The 18,248-nt window shown below is 47.6% G+C and overlaps 1 protein-coding gene across 1 annotated transcript in view; it reads left to right on the top strand.

Annotated features, from left to right (window-relative positions):
- LOC135393033 (phospholipid-transporting ATPase ABCA3-like) overlaps positions 1–18,248 on the top strand; it is a 241,869-nt gene that overhangs the window by 64,807 nt on the left and 158,814 nt on the right. The window contains exons 10-11 of the mRNA XM_064623623.1: positions 6,558–6,712; positions 9,253–9,408. Of these exons, the coding sequence (XP_064479693.1) occupies positions 6,558–6,712; positions 9,253–9,408 (311 nt within the window). The remainder of the gene's footprint in view (positions 1–6,557; positions 6,713–9,252; positions 9,409–18,248) is intronic.

Here is an 18,248-nt window from a genome sequence, read left to right as displayed (position 1 = left end):
TTATATCCTGTACTGTCAAACTTGGGCTGTAGGACCACAGTCATGCAGATGATCGTACCATGCATTTGTACAAAATCATTTGAAAGTGACTGTTTAATGCATATGTTGCGAGCATATACGAGCAAAAATGCGTGCGGGGACGTAAACTCAATGTGGATAATCAAGAACCATTTGCGCACAACTCAATCAAGCGAGGTATTCTGCTTTTTTCGTCGGCTTTTTCGTTGGTTGCTAGGTATTCATTGAGCTTCGTCAGAGAAGGTGCTAGTCTTTTTTCTTTGGCGGTCGTGTGATTATGCATCTTAATGTTGAAATGCCGTTCATAATGAATCTCTATTCTAATGTATGGTGTTCTACCGTAATAACATGTACTAATAAAACGGGAAAGCTGTGCAGAAATCTCACCATTGTGCCACGATTCTTTCCGTGTCTAAGAAAAGTTCCTTAAGTGGGACCTTCACCAAGCATACCCCCCTCCCCCCTTTGAGGGCTTGGCACCCTCCGAGCAGTGAATTTCTGGGAAAATCACTGGTTTTGAATTGATGCGAAACACCGTTGGGAAGAATAACTACATTATTACCCAACATCAATCAGAAGTGGGATCGCGAACACACCTTCGGACGAAGACAACATGCAAAACGTAAAGTAAGCTGATCCCTCGTTGGAATTTAGCTTAGCTAGCAATGGTATGATCGAAAAAGACGCGTCCGTAGTCGGGAGCTCAGCCACAGGCAGAAGGAGATACATCTGCTTCGAATTCTCTAGTTTCACATGCGGGAGACGGCACAACACCAACTGCCGATATAGTTGTTCAATATGTGCAAAACCCCGCTGATCATGGCGCCGGAGAGGATTATCTCCATCTTCACTAGATGGCGCACTATGGGGACAACAGAAGTGGGGACCAGTGGGGAGACCGCACGAATGGCGCGACCTTGTCGACTCCACTCCGGACCGGTTTTGGTCCTTTATTGTGCTACCCATGGGGATTTGTTTTGACGCGCGGCGAGCATAGTTCGTTGGAGAACCGCTAGGATACGACGCGTGTGTGAAAAAGGTCCATTCTTCAAACCGGAGAGAGAGACGAGTTGAGACGGCGGTCAGAGCAGCAATTGCTGGCATATCACCAGTTCTGCAGCAAAACACAGCTCGTCCTCCTCATCACCGTGTCAACGACATAAAGTATCTCATTCCCGGGTTTCACCCAGAAGGTGATGACAGCAGAAAGATGGGTGGAACGTATTGACGAACGTACAGAAACATTTGGCTTGCCATATTGGGACACAGTTGTGATGGCTGTTCCGAAACTGAAGGGAACTGCACGTACGTGGCATGAAGGTGTGCCCGTACGTCGTCGAACTTGGGAGGAATGGAAAGAACTGTTACACGAGTCATTTCCCTCCACATGGGGCCTTCAGTCGCTCTACAGAGAAATGGTCGCCCGAAGGGAATGTCCAGGGGAGACATCAGAAGAGTACTTTTACGACAACGAGATGAAGGCAAGACGGTACAACCTCTCCGAGCCAAATGTTATGGAACACATTATCACAGGGCTCACCGACGTGTAGATCGTTCAGTGTTTGAGTGTGAGAAACTATATGAACACCAACGGACTGTTATGACACATCAAGAAAGAGTCCAGCTCGCCACCTGACAGTGCACAGAAAGGCAACAGAAAGGAAAGCCACCTGAACAGCCGAAGGAAAACTCTTCAGAGAAATCGCGAGTACAGGTGTCCAAGTCAGAGAATCAGAAAGGGCAGACACGCTGCTTTAACTGTAATAAAAGAGAGCATTGTCGTGATTGTCGACTTCGCTCTCTGGGGTGATTTTGCTGTGTTGTGCTGTCTGTCGGGTCTGCTGGGGTGCTGTCTGTCGTCTGGGGTGATTTTGCTGTCTGCAGTTGCTAAGGATACCAACTTCGATCTTCAAGCGCGCGACGCAAGTCAGGAATCATAGCAATATGTCGCGGCCGAGAACGTCAACCCCTGTGGACCCGACAAGTTCATCAAGGTTGCCAAGGTCAATGGTTCTCACGAGATACATACGATGTTGGATACATGCAGCTCCAGTTGTATACTCTATGCATCAGTAGATTGCTGTGTTGACTGAACATTCTATACCTTACGACAAGACGCTCTACGCCTCAAACACAGAATGAACAATAGGCACTACTGGGAAGGCACCGGTGGACTTAACGATTGATGGTGTGGCCGCACACGATGTAGAGGTACTGGTTGTTCATGGCTCTGTGCAGCCGTTTGCACTCTTGGTAGGCTGAACTTGGACAGAGCTTCTTGACATAGCCTATTGCAAATTTGGTCAAACTTTCATGCTGTGTTACAGAGACTTAAGAACCGTTTCGTAACATCGACATTGTCTCGCCTCTAAGCAAGCGGCATAGAATCGCAGTACAGAGGGATACCATCGTGCACAGTAATACAGTTGTATGGGTAGAAACGGAGAGTGTTCAACGGAAGACAGTTGATGCGCTTTACGTACAAGAGTGTGGGGCGGACAGGTTCTTACGTTTATATGAGGGCGTAGTCCGTATTCCCTAGTGCAATTTTGGAGAGGAAGAGTGGCTTTATAGGAGCGAGCAGCGACTAGGACAGATCGAAAACGTCAATTTGTTACGAGAAGTCTCAAAGGAAGGTGGTGATGGCGAAAAGACTCACCGTTGTCGGCCTCAGAGAGGAGAGCAACGTCACCACTAACGCTCTGGGGAATGTGCGTCCTGGGCCGACTTGTAAGGGAACTGTGCCGACTTATCTCTGAAAGCGTCTGAGGGAAACACAGGAAAAACCAAAGACAGCACAGCACCAGGATTCGAACCCGTGTACCTCCCAGTCTCGACGTTACATGGTCAGCAGGCTAACTACTACTACTCATGGGAAGGATGTGTGAAGGCTGAATCGTGATAACAGAAGGTACCAATAGAAATGTCGCAGGTGAAGATGGGCAATGAAATATCAGAACTAGATGGAGATCTTCTTGATCTCCTCACCTTTCAGACTTGAGCAGCTTGACTGCACTACGCTGGTATCGATGGACATTGAGGAAATGCCTGCGAGCAGCCCTGTCGTAACTTGTCCGTAAAGGGCAACAGCGAAGGAAAGGGACGAAATATATGTGATTCTTCAGGAATGGAAGACGCATGGCATAGTGTCTGACACCACATCACCGTGTGCAAGCCCCGTACTCCTAGTAAAGAAGAAAAATGGAGAGAGCAGACTACTGGTGGACTACAGAAAGCTAAACAGTCAAATAGTCAATGAACATTATCCTCTTCCAAATACCGTCGATCAGCTGCTGTACCTTGCAGGCAGCCGCCTTTACACAACGCTTGATCTCGCGCACGGATATTTATAAGTTCCCCTGACGGAAACTGCGATGCACTAGACAGCTTTTGCAACACTGGGAGGTTTGAGCGACTCAGTCAGTCGACACCGTCTTATGAAGGAGATGCTAGGGCCGTACAGAAATACAATAGCACCGTGCTATTTGGGCGATGTCTTGGTGCCGCCCAAGGACTGGAATGAGGTGCTAGAAAGGCTCCAAAAAATTCTAGAGGCTCTTGGGAGCTATGCTCACATTCAGACTGCAAACATGCGAGTTCGGGAAGAGCTCTGTTGCGTTTTTGGGATTTACGCTTGAAGCAAGTAGCATCAAGCCTGGACCGCGCAAGGTTCACGCTATATGGGATTTTCCCGCGCCACTACACTTCCACGAATTACGTAAGTTTCTGGGCTTGACTAGTTTCTTCAGAAGTGTTGTGGACCATTATGCTACAAGGGCAGAACGACTGCAAGGACTGCTAATTGGCAACTCCTTGTATGTGGACAAAGGAACCAAATGAGTCGTTCGAGGACCTCAAACAGACATTACGAGAGGCTTCTCAACCGAGAGGCGAAGACTGAACTCTATTCCGACCCTAGCCAGGATGGCTTAGCAGCGGGATGAGCAGAGACGTTTTCGACTCGTGTACTGCATCAGCAACCGAACGTCTGAAACAGAGAGGAACTATCATTCGAGCAAGTTGGAGCTGTTAGCTGTTGTATGGGCGACAGCGCGTCTCCGTCCATACCTGCTCGGGATTCACTTCACGGTAGTGACTGATTGCCAAGCACTGGTTTACAAGACTCGAAAGCCACAATGCTCGATGCGAAAGCTCGATTGTTCGATCTTGTACAAAAATATGACTTGGAGGTGATGCATCGAAATGTAACGAAGATGGCTCATGTCGGCTCCTTAAGTAGAGCACCGGTGGAGCCTGGAGAAAACACCTGGAAGGTATCGTAACGGACAAACTCAAAGTACTGCTAACACTGAGTTTTGAAAATCAAATCTTGACTGTGCAGTGGCAGGATTCTGCTCTCTCGGAAATTATTGCCGTACTGAGGAAAGGCAGAAAGGACTCACGTCGTCGCTTCAAAATCAGATCAATGATTTCGGTCTAAAAGACGGACTCGTGGTGTAAAGGGTGACCGATGGCAAAAAGCATTGCGGTATGGGCGCACGAATGGGACATTTCGCCACAAAGCGAACCGTCGCAAAAATCAAAGAGCGTTTTTGGTTCCCCAAAATGAGACGCTATGTGCGCTGCCTTCTCAACAAATGCACATGCGGAAGGAAGCCAGGTTTACTCCATCCGATTCCATCGGGAACGTATCCCTTCGAGGTGATACACATGAACCACTTGGGGCCCTTTGTAAAAAGCACAAAAGGAAACCAACACCTTCTCGTAGCTGTGGATAATCTTAAAGCTCGTCGACTGTTTGCTGCGAATACTACAAGTAAGAGCGTGCTGAAGGCGTTATAGCAACTTATTCTGCAGAGGGCGTTCCCCGAAGAATCTTCTCATGAGCTTGAAGAATTTTGCAGTCAAGGGGCGTGCAGCACATTCCCAGCTCCTCCAGACATCCTCACGCAAATGGACAAGTGGAACGCGTGAACCGCGTACTTGTGCCGATTATTGCAACTGCCATCAAAAGTAGAGGCCACAACGACTGGGACGCTGAATCACTGGCGTGGAGAGAGATTTAAACAACGCAGTATGCAAAACTACAGGCTACCCACCTTTGAAACATTGCACGGTTACTCGCCCAATTTTTATGGCGCTAGGCCACATCAGTTAGCGGATGATAGGAATAACGCGACGTGGAGCGACCCAAGGGAACTGCAAAAGCAGGCCAGGAAGAAACTTATGGAAGAACAAGAGCACATGAAAGCACCTACGACAGGCGTCACTACAGAGCCACGCGGTATCAAGTAGGAGGCATTGTTGTCCCACTCATGCCCCTGAGAAGAAAGGGCAACGTACGAAAACGCAACAGGAGTATCGAGGACCACTGGTCGTTACTCGATGTATTCCAGGGGACACGTACCGAGTGAGGGATTTGAGAGAAGGTGGACGACAGCATAGGTTCGCTCACTACGGCGCATGTCTCCCAGATGAAACTGCGGGAACACCGCGAGGACGTTTCTATAGAATAAGAGGAATCAAACGAAAGCGATGAGTTTGATGACGTGGAATCCCCAACTCCAAGGCGTCACCCTGGAAACCTCTAGAGACAAACGCCAACGCATATAATTTAAGAAAACTAGTACAACACCTCGAGGACAAGAGAAATTTTGAGGATGGCCGAATGTAACGGATCAAAAATGAAGATATAAACGCCAAAAGGCAGAGTGAGAAACGTCAGCCAGCGCCAGGCGAAAGGGAAGGAGAGACTGTAACCGTATACTCAGAATCCGAAGGGTATTCGCAAGTGTAAGACTGAAGGATGCGTCAGTTGATCGGTGTGAGCGGCGCTGTTCGGGTTCATTCCTTTGTGCAGCGAAATAATGTCTTGTTCATTGATGTGTCAGACCTTTGGGAATAATAAAGACTACAGGCTTATCGAACACGAGGAAGGACTTCTGAGGAAGGACACGAGGAAGGACACGACCTCTCACTGACTCTGTAGGTGAGAGCTCGTCATTCTCGGTTGTACGGGAGAGCCTGGTCCAACCCTGCGACGTGCAGGTTCTCCCGAGTAGTCTGAGCTGCAGCGTTCAATCAGCTCCGGAGGTCCTCGGGAAGCCTTGAATAAGGAGTTCGGGTAGTTGCAACCCGGAAGCCCATGGCATCCTCCGCTCGAAAATCTGCTGGAAAATCGGCCTCTCGTCCCAAGTTTAGGCACGTCGGAGTAAATCCTGCAGTTCGGTTGACCGTCGTCCATGTTGCGAACGCCACTTCAGCCAGGCAAAGATCCCAGGTACGTGGTACGAGCCCGTTCGGTACATGTCAAGGGAAGACACAGCAACAAAGGTTTATTCAATGCCTCTGTGGGATGCCCACAACCTTCCGCTCTGTCTGCATGCGAAGAAAAGACATCACAGATTAGCCGCTGCTTGTTCCTGCATTCGCTTTCCCGTCCTTTCGCTCGCGCTCCCGATGTCACATGAACACTGATCAGTATGTTGTGCTAGCAGATAATACCGAGAAGGGGAAGCTAACCTCCACAGATGTGACCGCCAGGAATTGATATTGACCTATATTTCATATTTTTGCAGGCGTGGTGCCTCCAACGACCGGTACCGCCACGGTCTGCGGTTTGGATGTGGTTCAAGATTCGGTGGCCGTTCGAAAATGTGTCAGCGTATGTCCACAGGGTGACATATTGTACAACGACCTCACAGTCCGGCAGCACATGTACTTTTTTGGCCTGGTATGGTACAATCTTCTACAACAGGGGATGTGATTTAACAAACATTACTTTCGAAAGAACGGCTAAAAAACGAAGACTCTGGTGGCAAAGATCCATACTCGATACTAGACACAACAAAAGGCCCACGAAACATGGTCGAGCATAGCTCAGAAGTTCGTTTCAGAGACAACAAGCTAAAGGGGCGGTCTCGTAACCCCTGCCCCCCTCATAAAGTGTACCATTCGATTCCCCTTTGTTGAAAATGGAATACTGCGAATTTACCCGACAAAACACGCTACAGTTATTAAACAACCGAATAAAATTGATAAAGATTGCAGAGCAAGCCGCGATCTGTGTTTGCAACAATATGAACGGCCACGTCGCTCTGCGGGAAAGTCGGTGATAGGATACAGAAATCGTCTGCTTTTGCGCGCGCTAGTGCATCGGCGTGAGCAGACGGGTTTCGGAACTTACTGGGCACCGCGGTAACTCTCGTACATTTTCTTGCAGTTCTCAGGTGAAAAACGCGCATTTTAAGAAGTGGCAAGTACGGTGGTTTAGAACAACTATGTTAATCCGCAGAGACAAATTAAAAGTCGCAGGACAACCCCACCCACAATCACAAATCTGAAGTTGCTGGCCATCGGCGCGCGCGGTCGCATTACAGCTCCGACCAAAAATATATTACGCGCGCTTCCACTACACTCCCCGTTGCACACTGATCATGCTTCGAAAAAACTGCTTGAGTTTTGGAATGAAGTGTCGCTGACGACGTACATGGAGAAGGAGTGCGTGTTTATTTAAAAACTGCACTAAATACTCGCGGAAAGAAAACACGTGACTTAGCTTCCTCTTATCCCATTATGCGCCACATTATCGGAGACCCCACAGTCAATGCCCGAACATCATTCTCCGCTCGCGGGGGTATATGCCTGTGTGTGCCCATTTCGAGATCAAAGTGAATGGCTCAACCAAGGGTGCTTCTGCAAGTCACAGTTACCATGACAACGACGACGAACCCGCAGGCCGACGTCATATGTGACTTATGCATGAGAGAAGCGCAGGTTTCGTCGTCTGCTACGAGGGGCGTTCAAGTCAAACTGGAACTTTTCATTTTTCGTAAAAGTAAAATGAGCTTAAAGGCGAGAAATTAGTTTTATATTTCAACGTAATCTCCAGCTGCACTAATGCACTTGTCCCAGCGTTTCACGAGGGCTTGGATGCCAGCAGCGTAGAAATCCTTCAGATCAGACCGCATTCTTGACCTCGTCGTCGCAGCTGAAGTGGCGGCCCCCAAGGAACTCCTTCAGTGGCCAGAAGAGATGGAAATCGCTGGGGGCGAGGTCTGGACTGTAAGGGGGACGTGGCAGCAACTCCCAGCCAAGTTCCTGTAAGGTACGCGTCGTGAGATGCGCGGTATGCGGGTGTGCATTGTCCTGCAGGAGGAGGACTGGTGATGAGGCCCGGTCGACTTATGCACATCTTTGAGAACGTGACAGTAATATGCACTATTGATGGTGGCACCACTGGGCAGAAAATCAAAATGAATAACGCCAGCCTTGTCCCACAAAACCGTGGAAAAACGTTGGACGTTCTCAGGAACTCTGACACTGCGCTCCGAGCCGCCCCGGCCGGGATCGTCCTGCACTAATGTACGGCCGTCTCGGAACCGTTTGCATAACTCAAACGCTTTGCTGCGGCTAAGTGTATCGTAGCCATACTGAGCCTGAAGTCTTCTGTGAATTTCAGACGCCTTTACGCCTTCATTCGCGAGAAACTTCATGACAATTCGCTGTTCGATGTGCGCGCTCACCTCGTTGTCCAGCACGTGTCTTTTGTTTTGCACAAACTTCACCACCACGTGGTGAGCGCGGAGGCCTGTCGAGTGTGAAAATGACGAAAAAGAAGTAGCGCGAGCCATTTGTACACTCAGGAGACAGAAAGTCCCCGTTTGACTTGAACACCCTGTATTACGGCACGTTTCGGCATATTCCTCGAAAACGACTTGGTTATTCCGAATGAAACTTTGACAGTTGTATGTGTACAGTATTCGTGAAGCGAGTTTTGACTAATTTTCGAAATCGCCCCGGCTGTACGAGAGCGTCCCTTTAAACAACCGGAAGAAACTCACGAGGGTCGTGAAAAAAAAGCCAACTTCCTCAAAACCGGACCTGTAGAATACTTGTGGCACTGTTCCTACAGAAGTCGAAAAGGCCTCGTGTTGTGGTCAGCCTCTGTGATCTCTTTGCTTTTGTAAATAGCCAAAAGGGAACACAACCCTGACAATCTTTCGAATGCCTCACTATTTCATAGAAGCGGTCTTTTCATCAATAGGTTTATTTTGACATAACTGAGCTCTCGTAGAGACACTCTTTGGTACCTACCTAGATTCTTAGACCAGCAGAACGGCCAACACGCGGGGGTAAGCAATTCGCCAGACTTCGTAGATGACGAGGCCCGTTACTGATGGCAGTCAGACACGCTGTGCAATTTCCGAGAAACTATGCGTGTGAGATACGGATATGGAGTATAAGCACTTACGGAAGGCACTGCTCTATCAGATACGAGGTATGTCCTCGGATACGCTCGGACACGAGATCAAGGATATGCTGGAGCTTATGGGTTTGACTGACGTGCAGAACAAGCTACCCGAGATGCTCTCTGGTGGAATGAAGAGGAGGCTCAGCATCGCTATGGCCACCCTCTACCCATGCCAGGTTGGTAGAATTTACTCTCAATGTACAAGCCTTCTCTTGGAGGCCCGCAGTGACGCACCCCCTGCACGGCAGCCACACTGTGCCGCACTCTACCTTACGTGCTCTTCTAACAAGTTCGTTTCTTTTTTCATAACTTGGAACTGCTGAATTTTCTAGGTAGATGTCATGTGACATGTCAAATAACACCATCGAGGTCGTTCTATTAACAAGAGCCCTCATTATGAGGATATATCCCCGCGATATGTCGTGATACGTGTACCCCATGTCGCCTTTGTAGAACTTCCTAAGAGCACCAGAAGGTACACGTTTTTGCAAAGCTACCCATCGGAGCTGATGAACAGGTGCAGCGCCTGAAGGCTTCGTTGAAAATGCTCAATATCAATCTCGTGGTCAAAAACAATACACAGGATGCGTCTCGAGGACTGGGTTCCTTCGCAGTTCCTTCGAAAACTGCGCTGCCTTAGCGGCATGCCCTACTTCGACCGCCAGCGCCACGCTTGCATAATGGCGCAGCGCAGCGCTTTCATAATGGATTCGGTCAATTAAAGGGGCCGTAAACAGGCCACCAAACATTTCTGAAATAATGATACCCCATGAACGAACGCAGCCCATAATACCCAAATATACATTTCGTTCGGCTCGTGCCAGCTCATTAACCCGTATAACTGCTTTCAAAGACCAGCGAGCCTCTCTCCACAACGCATACGTTACATGGCTACGTAGCGTTTTGCTGTCCAATCGGGCGCCCAGCTGCACACATGACGTTTCAAATTACCCGCCAATAAACATACTTTGTTATCAGCTGTGAGTCGGAGCGCTAAATTGTTTGTGTGAAACGACGTTTTGCGCTCCGTGGTTCCGAAATTCAACGTCATGACATCTTCAGCATCTCCGGCTGGCGCAAACGTCAACAGCTGGGCTGCTATCACATGACGCGATTCGAACCCGGGTTCCTCCCAGTCACGACGTGACATGGCCAGCACGCTATCCACTGTACCACGCGAGCTGGTGACGCGATGCCGCGTGGATCAAATCAAAGTACGGCAGCCCAGTTGTCGGAACCATTCGAAGATGACGAAGATGTTCCATCGCGCACCAACCTAAGATTCCAGAACTGTAGTCCCGGATATTCATTCGCGCAGCTGGTGTGCTGCGTGCTACTGCCCAGAAAACGTAGTGCGCGTATGATACCTAAATTAAACGCATTTCTTTCTCAGTTTGAGGCTGTAACTGTGTAGATTTTGAATAGAAGAGGATTCACGTTCATCTAGTCCAATTCCGCATTTGAAATAAAATCATACGTGGAACACTCAATCGTAATTGGTGGGGAAAGCGCTACGTCAAAATGACATAAAGTTAGAGCGCGGGGCGGAGTTAAAATGCAAAAGAGTGCAGTGAATATTTCATCCGTATGCAAGCGCCTTTTGTTTTTGAGCGTTAGTAATTGCAAGGAGTTTTCACTGACTAAGTTCTAATAATATAACACAAACAAATGTGCACTTTTTGTACCTGTTTACGGCCCCGTTAAATGGTAATTAATTAAATTTGTAATCTAAATGAGTCAGTGGTGTAAATTATAAGGTTGTCGACGAAAGGCACGGAGTCTGAAATCCGCGAAAACAAACAGCAAGCTTTTGTGCTGGAATATGGACGGGGAGAAACTGAAAATCTGCTTCGCGGTGCACGCTCTGCATGCTGCCGACAAAAGTGTTGCTAATGCGCTTTTGGATGTAGTTCCGCATCGGAACCACTGGTTTTTAAAAATTAGTGAAAGCGTTAGGAAGGTAAATATTGCATTGAAGGGGAAGAAGATCATATACTGAATTAAAAATGCAAGAATTACAAACATACTGTGGACTAGAAGTTTTTTATATGCATTTCAAAAACCCCATCTGACTCACTGTTAGCGCAGGAGGCTGAATTGGGATAAATCACCTCACTTTAGTGACGTTAGTCTAGGTTAGGTTCTGCAGATTCAGGAGGCCTGGGGTGGCATCCCCCCCCCCCCCCCCCACCAGGCACGCACTATAGGCGGTACGGGTGTCGAGACTGTGACTCGGGATAGATCAAAAGGTCCTCAGTAAAGAACGCGAATCGCCTTCAAGCAATGGGCGATAAAATTTAATTTTTATATGTTTCACGCAATATACGCAATATATGAAGATCAGTCATTCCTGTTTAATTTCGTTACTAATTAGCTCCTCTTTCACATAAAAGCGTTTGATTTTTGTTTCTATTCATTTTTCTTCAAAAAAAGACAGTGGTCCCGATATGGAACTATACCATCCGCGCTTTTTTCTATTTCTTCGTTCTTTCGGTCTACTTTGTTTTTATTTGTTTTTATTTCTTTTTATATTTCTTGTTAGCGAAGCGAAGAAACTGTGGCTCCTGATCATCTTACAGACATTGACATACAGGGCAGCAGCGAGGAGTACGGGAGAGGAGGGTCCACTTTGTAATTCAGAAGTTCTGAGAACGACAACGAAGATATTGTTGCCTTTTGGTTTATGCCACTACAGTGCGGGGGCACCGCATCGCGGAACGGCAGCAAGTGAACCGACAGGGATTGAACAGAAACTAGGAAAGAAAAAAATTGTACTACAGTGGATGTAGTACTCAATACTTTATTACCTGCAATTACTTTGTTATAGCTTTATTAATAACAACTCTATTATTACAATTTTATTATTACTGTAGTACTCAAGAAAGTATTACGTACCACTGCGGATATTAAACCCCACGAGAGAAAAAAGGGTTACAGGAGGCAAATAATCCATCCACAAATTTATACACTGGATGAACCTTCGAGCGGGCAACATTCTAGTCGTTTGATCATGCATGAGAACAGGACAAGACAGTTTCAAGGCTGCAAATGGATGATTTGAGTGATAAAAGCGCTTTAGTATGCAGAGTAAAGCACATACGAATGACAATCTTGCCACAGATTGAGGGCGCTGGAGATTTTTTTTTTTTTTTCCATTACGACCCTTGTAACTGAAGTTCTCTGCGACATCCTCTGACATCAGTTGACACAAAATCAGTCTAGTGGTGTCCTTTTCGTCACTGCCCCAGCATCTCAGAAGAACGTGCCCCCGCAACATTAAGGAAAGCCCTGAGCTACTCAACTGACGAAAACAGAACTTTACGCACAACCTTATCCCAAATACATGTAGACAATGCGCGTGGATTGTGCAGAACGTACCAATTATAGCCTTTGTGATGGTAACGAGAGACATCGAATCGCAGAAGCTCTTGACGATATTAGAATGGCTCCCTCAAGATGTCATTTTCTGCAGGTCCTTCCGTTGGTGCCGTTGTTAACTTGGCCAGTACGAGGTCAAGCCGCGCGGTGTGGTGCTCCTGATAAGCATCATGGTATGCACCATTCTGAGCACTTCAGCTGTAAAGGCTAAAGTAAATTATATAAATCGTTTGTGCCCTATCGCTTGAAGCACAGGAGCAAGGTGGAGGTATACACTTCCGATGTGGGGAGATCTCCTGAGACGGCCCTCGAGAAGCACGTATTAACACCCTAAGACCTAGAAGAAGAAACAACGTACAAAAGGTGCAATCTGCCACAAAATCAAGGAAAACGTTGAAAGCTACATACCTGTGACCGATGTGCCAAGCATCTGCTCCGCTGACGTGCGCAAGACTTTGGCTTCTAAACAGGAGATGACATTTTTTACGTCAAAGCACACAATTGTTTCATGAGTACAGAGTGTTAGAAATGTTTTTACAGATTTGGAAATATGTGCAAACATGAATGGAATGTCAAAGAACAAAAATGGAGATGTATGCACTCGTTAAGAGCACCAGCTACTCATGCACAATACCTGGGAGAAAGAAAAGGGAAGAAATTAATGACAAATGGAATTGTATGCTTGGTATAGTACGCGTTCTTTTTTTTTCTTTTTTATGATGTTGACTACGGAATTATGATATGTAATGCACTTCTAACCTATACAGGAAAATGTTCCTACCATGTGCAGGATATAAACTTCAGCAGTACGGGGGAGAGTCCGCTCATCTTGTTGATTTCTGCTTGGGACACGCACAGCTGAAACGGTTTGGTTTGTAGTAAGTTCTCCATGCAACACTCAACGCATCACAATATCGTTTGGGAGCATCTCTATTGGCTTACCATACTGTGAAGTTCCGCGTGCGCGTCTGGTTGCCTTATTGGCTGGGACTGAGACATACAGCTGGGCTGACTGCCTCACTCGCTCAAGTAGACGCTCATCCATTTCCCTCGCCTTTCACTGCATCGTAGTATACTTGGCGGACTGTGTGCGACTCTGTGTGACAATGTCGAAAGCGATATGAAGCGCATAAACTGTCAAGGTCATCCAGCGGTTCTGAAATTTGGGTTGCATTTGCTTGACGACCATGCTGAAAGCATGTTCAAAAATGTTTTGTTTGGCTGGAAATACATAACAATACATCGGGGTTCTGCGTACCCCGATGGGAAATTTAAGGTCCGGATGCCCAGCTTCATTCACTGCATGACGAATGTCTGTAATTTTACCAGCGCTAAAGCTCAACAACTTCAATGTAAGGCCACAAAACAGTGGAATGAATCATACAGTGAGAATAAGGTTGTCATTTTTTTTAAATTTAAAAATCAATCAGGTTACCACGTAGGTAGAGACGTACCGCACATCCTGGATTGGTCTGCACTTTTTGATGCAGCAGCAGAGACAGCGTGACAGCATTTCTCCTATTTTCAACAAGGAGTGATCGTGTTCTGTAACGATGTCTCACTTCACATGCAACAGCCAGGTCTTTCAGTGTGGGGGAACAGTCATGGTGCAGAAGTTGGTGTGACAGAATTTTCTACAAAGAGCAATGTACTGACACAGTATTCGCTACTCTCAACAATTCCCGAATTGTGGTAATGAAGATTAATTTACCTTGAACGTTGGTCAAGCCCATGTATGTCAGTGGAGAGCGTCCTTCGGAATTGTACTCTGACTAAACGTCTGTACAAGCGTCCATGCACTTTGGTCATCGGCACTTTGCGATCGGTAACGCCTGTTCCATACAAGCGTTGCTCAAATGAGCCATATCTGGCCCTCACTGGTGTAACACATGTATTTCTCCTTCTGTAGCTTCATCGGAACCGTCTTGATAAATGTCCCTGACATGCGAACCACTTGTTTGTGAATTGCAGGATAGAAACGCGCAGTGTTCCAAGCATAGGTTGGCGCAATCATGATCACAATGCCTTATCAAAGCCTGATGATCGCGATCATGGGTGCGATCACGAAGCACTGGCAAGGCTGCAGCGATAATGATCGCGCCGACCTATGGTTCCAAGAGCATTGGATCGATGTTGGACTGAGGCTACCCTCGTTGCCGTCACATTGTTAGTTTCGCCGCTGTACCTTGGAACGTATTGCTTGCAGGCTCTCACTCAGGGGGCACTGATATTTCGTCGAAATGTGCGTGATGACATACACATTTTTTGGCACTTCTGCGTACAGTCAACCCTAAACAGTCTGGTTCCAGTGTGGTATCTTTTCTGCCAGCTACACTCACAAGCAGTCAAACAACACATTTGCCGCTAGTAGCCATCTTAGCTCCGCACAGTGGCAAATGATGGACTTCCGAAACTCGCTCACAATTGTAACATCACACCACAACACCTCCAGCCTGCAACCCGGACGAGCTTGCTAACGGCACGGTTTGAACATTTGAACCTCGCTCCCACTTGCCGCCTAGAAGCAGCGCAAGCCGCATATCTTCATTAAAACCGAAAAATACTGGGTGTTCCGATGCGAAAACATGAAGAATGAAATTGATAAATTTTACATCGAGTTCGGTAACGATCATATTAAGGAGCACATAATAATGTTACCAAATGCAGCCACAGTTGCGTACCGCGCAAGCGCAGTTGGAGACGCGGAGGGTTCGCGGCGTCTGCATTCTCGCACGCAGCGCTCGCAGGGATGAATACGGGACGATTTCCTATTGCTCGCTCCCCGAGGTCCGGAGGACTGCGCATGGGTCAACTCATCCCGATGAGGCAGTGAGATGAAAACGGGATGATCTGGGAATCATGTGTGTTTGCTGTGTAGTGCCAAGGCGAGACAGCAATGTCTGCGATGTCTTACTTCGTTGTGACGTGGACTTGCAGACATGAACAAACTGTTGTTCCCGGACTTTCCATGTTGCAGCATTAGAGCTGACGGCTTGGGGACCTGCGCCCCCTAACTTTCCTAGAGGGGGGGGCAGGTCCACACCGAGAAGACTACCCAGCTGACACTCACGATTAACGTATCGAGGGATACCGTAAGAATAATGTGCAGGTGACCATGAAAACCCTGTAAAAAAACTCACACATCACAAGTCGTCACAACATGGAATCCCCGGCGCCCTACCTGATCTCTGTATATGAAGCGGAAGGGGGTTATATGTTAGTGGCCACATATGTGTTGGTGGCCGTTGTCTACGCGTTACAGTAAACCAAGTTAGGCCTGTCGCCATCTCCACAGGTCTCGTACGAATGCTTCAGATCATTAAAGTCAACGGATCTCATTGCAGTTCTGCTCCTACATGTGGACCATACCTCTAAACCATTACGCACAATTTAAAATTATCCTTTAGGTCGCTAGGGCTAGGGGGGGGGGGGGGGGCTAAGGGTTGCTCGAGCCCCCTCTACCTACCACGTGCTGACCCACACAAATCGTGTAAGTCCGAGGAGAACAAAGTATAAAGTGGGGGAGAGGTAGGGATGTCCAGCGTGTCGATCGCGAAAGTTCTTGCTGTGTCTGGCGTCAATCAATCTAAGGAGCATTCTTTTGAAATTATGAATCTCGGCATCGCGGGCAGTAGTTTATCCAGAACCGCAAACTATGGGAGTGTCGGGGGGGGGGGGGGGGCTGCTGCGCAAGCCTGCTCTGCTTCGAAGTGTGATATCATCCGGTGGGCGCACTAAAATGCGGCATGATCGAGCTCACCGAGACGCCATGTCGACCTTCACGTGACATGGCCCGAAAGTGCGCCTTATCACATGATTGTGATCGTGAGTTTCGAAGGCCCGAAACGCCGAGCTATGCTCCTAAGCTATGAAACTTCTACCTCACAAGCTACCTCCCAGTGCTTTTCGGAGGTCTTCCCAAGCAGCACAATGTACTGAAAGTCGAGTGCAATGGCGGTGGACCGGTAGATGGAACGCCTTGAACAGACTCTTGAAACTAAAGAACATTGATAAGACGCATACCGTCCACCCCTATTGCACTCGACTTTCAGTACATTGTGCTGCTTGGGTTACTATGTCATGACCCCTTGTCTATTGCTTCATGCAATGTTGATGTGCAATAGACTAAAAATGGTGTAAAATTATTCGTGTTAACTACAAGTACCTCCGGTGTGAATATCCAGTACATCGCTCTTTGATTTGTGCAACACCAAACGCAGATACAGAGGCAGTCCGTACTTTCAGCTGCAACGACGGCAACGCACCACAGGGCGGGCGGAGGGGGGCGTACATCACTGTTCCTCTGGGCCGCCGTTATGAATTCTGCCTGGCTGTAAATTGCCGAGGAGCAACTCCTCCTACACACTTAGACGACAACAGACGACTCCGACCCGATCGTCATTGTTAAGAATGTGATATTTTTCTGAGCTGCCTCACTCTGTGGCGGCCCGCAGTGCTCTCTCAATCTGAATGCGAACTTGTGCAATGTTGTAACGATCTGACAGTTATTGTTCCGTAAGCTGTATACATTAGAACAACTTTATTTTAAAATGATCGATGGGGAGCTTCATCGCCAGGGGCGGTACTCTACCCCATTGCTGGTGGTGATGTGGGGAATGAAATAATGAGCCCCTCCACAATAAGGATCGAAGTCCTGTGGTGTCCAGAAACGTCAAAAGTGCATTGAGCGCAGAGCGTTGGTGGGCTGGGTTTGGCCAGAGACCAATCAATTTTGAAAGAGACGGGCCGAGGGTCCGGCTGATTAAGAGACCCGGAGTGTCCGGTTCGGAAAGGTTGATAGTGTGGGCAGTTAAGAAGAATACGCTCTAGATTTTCTAGAACACCGCAGTGACAGCATTTGGGGCAGTCAACTTATCTCAACAGATAAAGCCACTGGGCTGTAAAAGTCACATCGAGTCGCATTTGATGAAGCAATGCAGCATCTCGAGGAGTGACGTATCTTGGCATGCGAAAAGCCAGCGTTGGATCAGTTCTTCTCAGCATAGATGGCGGGACAATGTCAGTTGTCCATTGGCTGGATGCCAGGTGTCTCACGAGGAGTATACACCAGCGAAGAATGGAGACATAACTAACCCCGTATTCCTTTCTCCTACTGAGGTCCTTATTCCTGGAAATCCTTTGTCAGTCAATCCCTCTTCACCTGGATTAATGTACTATAGAAAACCTGAGTCAACAGTTACGTAAGAATGTAATGTACGCCCTAAATAGCTTTCAGACACGAAGCAGACAGTCCCGTTCTGCGCAATTACTACTACGAATTTTACTGTTGAGGACCCTTGTAGTTTAAAAAAAAACGCACGTTCTCTCTCGGGTGTATCAGACGTTTTAATTCGGATCACAGTACAGTCAACTATGAACTCTCATCTGGGGTAGTGCACGGACAAGCATTGTGGCAGAGAAAACATCCACTGAAGGGATAAATATTTAAGTTCACGTTGCATTTATCATGCTGCCGGATGGGAGATAGCACTCAACACCTTGTCCATGCGTAGAAAATCTATTTCCACATCTGCCAACGTAACAGAAGGGGCGCATTTAGCAGTACCTCCGATGCTGGACTCGTGCACACCCGCCGCGCCGTCATGGCTCATTCACACATACGTTTCAAAAGCGGCGC

Source organism: Ornithodoros turicata, chromosome 4, assembly GCF_037126465.1.
Source record: "Ornithodoros turicata isolate Travis chromosome 4, ASM3712646v1, whole genome shotgun sequence".
In the NCBI taxonomy this organism is placed as follows: domain Eukaryota; kingdom Metazoa; phylum Arthropoda; class Arachnida; order Ixodida; family Argasidae; genus Ornithodoros; species Ornithodoros turicata.
The sequence above is the reverse complement of the archived record's forward strand: the minus strand, read 5'-3'. Positions and strand labels throughout refer to the sequence as shown.